At 47.2% G+C, this 5517-nt stretch overlaps 1 protein-coding gene across 2 annotated transcripts; it reads left to right on the top strand.

The window, feature by feature from the left end:
* Window positions 1-202: 202 nt before the first annotated feature.
* Window positions 203-4349, top strand: LOC123074334 (uncharacterized). Of its 2 annotated transcripts, none has more exons than XM_044497206.1 (8): window positions 203-1168; window positions 1442-1588; window positions 1674-1947; window positions 2034-2130; window positions 2230-2357; window positions 2470-2551; window positions 2744-2804; window positions 3980-4349. In XM_044497206.1, exons 1-8 carry the CDS (start codon window positions 371-373, stop codon window positions 4013-4015), a joined length of 1623 nt encoding a protein of 540 aa, XP_044353141.1. In that variant the 5' UTR covers window positions 203-370; the 3' UTR covers window positions 4016-4349. The 2 variants fall into 2 exon arrangements, with proteins under 2 accessions (XP_044353141.1, XP_044353140.1); XM_044497205.1 differs by having other exon boundaries at window positions 1439-1588.
* Window positions 4350-5517: the final 1168 nt, after the last annotated feature.

The following is a 5517-nucleotide window of genomic DNA, read 5'->3' as shown; positions in this document are numbered from 1 at the left end:
GAGGCCCGCGAGCCCCAGATCACCGGCGAGGGGGGGAAGGCAGGGTAGATCAGGTTCTCTACGGTGGGGGGTGAAGAAAACGCCGCCGCCGTCGAGAGGAAGCAAAACCCTAACGAGAGGGGACCAGCATCGTGAATGCACAAAGCCTATAGAAGCGGTCCATGCCGCATGTCTCAGCCCATTTCACCGCACGTGTCGCCAGCCCAGAAGCGCAAAGGGCAAAGCCGCCTCTCCTTCTCCTTCTCCTTCTTTCCGCACACAATCGTGGCACAGTCCTCCTGACGTCTGACCACCAGTGCGAGCATTCCGACGCTAGGGTTCTGCCGCGGTGCCGCCGCATCGTCGCCCGCGACCGCCGCCGCCGCTAGAGATGGACGCCGCGGAGGTCGCGGCGAAGGTATGCGCCCTCGAGGCCGAGCTCGCCGCCACTTCCCCCCGCATTGCCGACCTGGAGGCCCGGGTCTCGCTCCTCGAAGCCGAGAACGCGCGCTGGAGGAAGGCCATGCCCAGTGGGGAGGCCTCTGGTCGATTGGTGGAGGGTTTGGGCGGCCCCAAGCCAAAAACAGTCCAGGCGTATGGTTCTTTTCACGAGGTCGGTGACGGCGAGGAAGAGGGGGTTGCCGCTGATGCCGGCAACGGGAGGAGCGGCGAGGAGGATGGTGTTCCCGCGGTGCCGACCCCTAGGAAGCGTGCGGTGCGGGCGGTTATCGGTGGGAGCAATGGCGAAAACGAGATTGACGATGCCGGGGGAGGTGGTGGTGGTGGAGACCACCGGAGGGTTCGCCGAAATGTGGGTCTGGAGAATGATGACGTTTGGACCACACCCTGCGGTAAGAAGCACACCACCGCACGGGTGGCCAGCAGCGACAGCGAAGATGAGGGCGAGAAGAACAACAAGGATGGTGAATTGCAGGCGGGGGTGTTGGGTGCTCCACCCAGTAGGAAGCGTGCACTGCTTAGAATAATTGACAGCGATGAGGAGGATGACGAGACAGAAGGGCGCCCTGCACCCACCATAAGGCGCTTGACTCGCTTAGCTGAAAAACAGTCGAAGAAAGCACGAGTCGATCCCAATGATCATGAAGAGAGCGAGGATGGTTCAGGACAAGATGGTGGTATGGGTGAATCTAAAAATGATGCAGATTGTTCAGAAGATTCTGACAGCGAGGTATTCTATCATGATATTGTAGCTTACATTGCTCACAAAAGGACGGTTAAGTAAGCATCTGTTGAGTTCTTCAGTCCATGTCATGTTGTAGCAGTCCTCTGTTTTGTGTTCTGCCCTGTTTAATTCAGCACAGACCATCTCTCCTTTTGGATATAGGTTAGATTTATTCTTGTTGCAATGGTGCACACTGTGTATCCTCTAGTGGATTCATGCCTATTTATTGTTTTCCTAGTTTTGGTTTAGCTCTGATTTTGTTTCCTGTTCTGTTAGCAGATGGATTACACCTTGCTGAAGGATGTGACCCTGGCGTCAAACAACCGGGTGAGGGTTCGAGTCAGAATAGCGCGCATTTCACATTACATGAGCAAGCATCAACGAACAGGAATTCCACGGCTCGATTTTGTGATGCTCGATGAGCAGGTGAGATACTTGTCATTTTGTAATGTCTTGTTCATATACCTTCACCATGTAAGGTCACCGTGCTGGTTCAATGTTTATGAAATAGGGGGGTATGATGGACGGCCAAGTACCTGCGTGGTCTGCATCACCCTTTTTGCAACACATCAAGGAGAATGATGTGTATTACATACACCACTTTAAGGTTGTCCACTCTAGTCTGCCCTATAGGGCCGTTGATCATCCTTGCATGGCAATGTTCACGGAGTACACAGAGATAAGCAAGGATGAACATGTGCCTGATAGTTTTCCGGTGTATGCATACAAGATATCGCCTTATGAAGTCCTCCGATCACGTGAAAACAACACAGCGCTAATGTCTGGTATATAATATTCTGCCTCCGTAATTGTATGTGCAGCTGCTGCTCTTCTCTCTCTAATCTAGGATTGCTTTTGGTGCCTGATGCAGATGCCATTGGTCTTATGCTGCGAGTTTCAGATGTGAAAACTGTTACGGTCAATGGTACACCTCGGGCAGTCCGTAACGTGTACATAAGTGATGGCAGGTATGTTTATAGAGCTTCATTGTTGGTCACTTTTAGTTGCTTCATGACAGTCTTCGGTGCTGTTCTACATGCTTGTGAATTTTCTGATTATGTTTGAAGAGAGACAGCTGTTGTTGCTTTGTGGGAGGCACATGCAAATCAATTCCCAGCAGAGACTCTGCAGCAGCAGATGCAGCAAGGACCAGTTGTCATTCTCTTTGTTGCCGTGACTGTCAAGCTGCGTGAAGGTGATGTTTTTTTTTCCGGCAGTTCTATTTTGTCTTTGGTCTCCTTTGGTAATTGCTGTCTACGTGTATTAGTAGCATCAGATATCATTTGCCTAATTTTTCATCACATCAGGCCAACTGTGTTTGCAAGGAAGCAAAGTCTGTAGGTGGTATCCCAATGCTCCTATTCCAGAAGTTTTAGCTTTGCAGAACAGGTGGATTTCATTTTATTTTGTACTCCCTCCGTCCCATAATGTAAGACGTTTTTTAACACTAGTGTAGTGTGAAAAAACGTCTTACATTACGGGACAGAGGGAGTAGTTCTGTGTCATGTAGGAATATATAGATCTTATGGTACAATCTTTGTTTCCCTGGTATCATCTTGATTTTGCTTTGGTATCTGTTAGTTCTGCTGGAGTTTCACATGGGGCCAGATTGGTTGACACATCACCTACACAGACCCAGACGGTACGTGTCAGTGTAATGCTATATAGGAATACATGTTATGATCTTCACTTGTTCAAAATATCGGCCAATAAATCAGTTAACTGGCCGATTAATCCCTGCTTGGTGGATCACCGAGTAGCTGATTTATCGGCCGATTAACTGACTGGCTCGCCTATTAATGCCCTACTCGCCAGCCGACCGAGCAATTACTTCCTGAACATCGCTTTTGAATAATGTTTGAGACCTCCATGTTTTCTACTTCTTATCTTCCCTATATATCTAGGTCTATAGTGAGAGTGTGAGTGGGAATGATGGAGCTTTGGGCAAAATAAAAGGGTATTCTACATCCACTAAAAGGTGCTTGGCTCAGTTAGCTAAAAGTCAGTCAGAGAGTACGAGCAGATTGTTGAGAAAACTCCACGTAGATGTTATGGGTTTTGCATAGGCAGTAAAAGGAATGCTAAGAGTACGGATTGCGAGTATAAGGTAGATATGCTATCAACATTTGCTGAACACCCTGGACTTTGCATGAAAGTTGTTTGCCCTCTATGGAAAGCAAACAAAGGAAGAACAGTTGTATAACAAACAAGTACTCCCTCCGTCCCAAAATTCTTGTCTTAGATTTGTCTAGATAGGGATGTATCTAATACTAAAATGTGACTTGATACATCCGTCTTTAGACAAATCTAAGACAAGAATTTTGGGACGGGAGGGAGTATAAAGTATTTAACCAGATAGATGCTGGCCCTTGACTTTAACCGACATGTCTGCATAGCTGTATCTCCATTTAAATGCCACATGTGCCATTTAGTTTGTCTTTGACTTCATTTTATATAACTCTCCAACTTTGCACCATATATTTGTAATTGTTTTCACCACTACGACAAGCTAGCGCTCATGCACTTACAAGCTACGAGAATAAGTATACAGAGCAATGTGTTCACGAGATAAGGGTGTATTTATTATTGTGATGCCAAGGCTTAGCTTTGGGCCTACGCCTATCTGGTAACAGCTTAATAAACATATATAATGTAGTTTTGTTTGTGACTATTGAATAAGTATTGCGGAACACAAGCATACGTGATGTTTTCTTATCTTTTCTTTTTCATTTTCGCCTTATCAGTTTAGTTGTAGCGAAGAGACCAAGAACTGGGGGTATCAGTTTGTCTCATGCAGCAAATTGTTTTCTTGTTTAGGGATTCATGCATAGCGGGCTTTCTTCTGGATGGTGATGCTTTTGGACCGCTCAAGAAGACTGCAAGTGCTCTTGGCAGTTGTTTGTAACCTAGGAGTATGAGAACAAGGAAGACCCCTACTTTCCATGACTCTGGTGTTAGTTATCACCAACTTTATATTTTGACCTTTCTGTGACCCTCTGTAGTGCGTCCCCAATCAGTCTTCTGTAGTACTCCTACTCTCGAAAAAAAAGTCAGTCTTGTGTAGCAGTGTAGATATGGGTTTAGTCTGTGGTTAGGGGCATGCACCCATCCTATGTTGACATCGCTAGGATGCTCCCTGTAAATCTGTAATATCTCGCTATGCATCTATCCTCGAGATGTTACCCGATGTGCTTTTGGCCACTTGTTGTGTATTGTTCGATGTCTTTGTTCATGGAGTCAGAATGGCATGCCTTCTCCTGCCAATTGGAGGTGTCGCCAGTCCTGTCCAATTCCTCTAATGAATGGAAGGTTGGCGCAAGGCAGAAATTCAAGAGTCTATGTCGGGGTGTCTAGACCGCAAATTCGCTGCCGTTTGATGTCGGTTTCAGGTTTATGGAGAAGGTGATGATTTATGTCCAGAAAAGGCGAAAAGTTGCTGTGGATGCTGCTGAGTTGCCGACAATACGAGCCCGCAGAGCCTTCTGATTAACGCATATAGCTGCATGGTTGTTTTGTCAGACGCTGATATGGTGATGGTAGCTCGTCACCCGAGTTGACAAATAAGTTGATGCTTATTTGTTGACATGTCAAGATGATAAACTTGACAGCCTCATCCAATTCACCAATGACTGATCGAATGCTGGGTCAGTTCTATGTATTTAGCAGCAAACCATATGACTGTAGAGTCGTTTCTCCGATTCTTCTCTCAACCAAACACTGAACAATCCAGCAACACATCCATCCCTCTCGAGCATCAGAAAGGAGCTCTATTCCTCCGCATTCCTGACAGGAAAGTGGCAGCAGCAGCAACAAAGACCCGAACAAAAAGCTCGCACCAAAATCAGCCACATATCTCGAGCTCATGGTCATGGCCTCCCTACATGACCAGCAATTAAGCTTGAGACCGCGAGAGCATATGGAGCGGTCAGTTCGGTCTCTGTATGTGGCAGTGGCACGGACGGGTGCACAACCCCACCGGTGCCACTGTCAAGCGAGAGCCTGGAAGCACGTGCGAGCTGCGGCAATGGCGACCTTGGAAGATTGATCAGTTTTCCATCTGGTTTGTCGTTGCTTTCAGATCTAGCACAAGTCAACTTAGGTGTATGAATGGCGGTGTGGGCTTCTTCGTCGTGCGCACATTGACGCGTTGAAAGCTGGAGATTTGAGTGTGGTGGTTGTGAGCACTTGTTCCTACTTAACAAACTGATCATGACCACTCCGATCCTCCGCGGGAGTACGAAATAAAGGTTCTTGTCTTGTGCGGAAGGTACAGGTACCAATAGGTATAATCCCTTGGAACCACGTTTTTCTTTCAAACCTTTCAACCAATCAATGCGATCTTGTAGGGCAGTTTT

This window comes from Triticum aestivum, chromosome 3D, assembly GCF_018294505.1.
Source record: "Triticum aestivum cultivar Chinese Spring chromosome 3D, IWGSC CS RefSeq v2.1, whole genome shotgun sequence".
NCBI classification, from domain to species: Eukaryota; Viridiplantae; Streptophyta; class Magnoliopsida; order Poales; family Poaceae; genus Triticum; species Triticum aestivum.
Note: the sequence above shows the minus strand (reverse complement) of the source record. Positions and strands in the feature narration are given on the sequence as shown.

Bases quoted from the DNA above. Each gene is read 5' to 3' on its own strand.
- LOC123074334 (XM_044497205.1), top strand. From the start codon at position 371: ATGGACGCCGCGGAGGTCGCGGCGAAGGTATGCGCCCTCGAGGCCGAG. The intron at 1,589-1,673 runs GTGAGATACTTG...TTTATGAAATAG, and splicing joins TTGTGATGCTCGATGAGCAG to GGGGGTATGATGGACGGCCA. The intron at 2,358-2,469 runs GTGATGTTTTTT...TCATCACATCAG, and splicing joins GACTGTCAAGCTGCGTGAAG to GCCAACTGTGTTTGCAAGGA.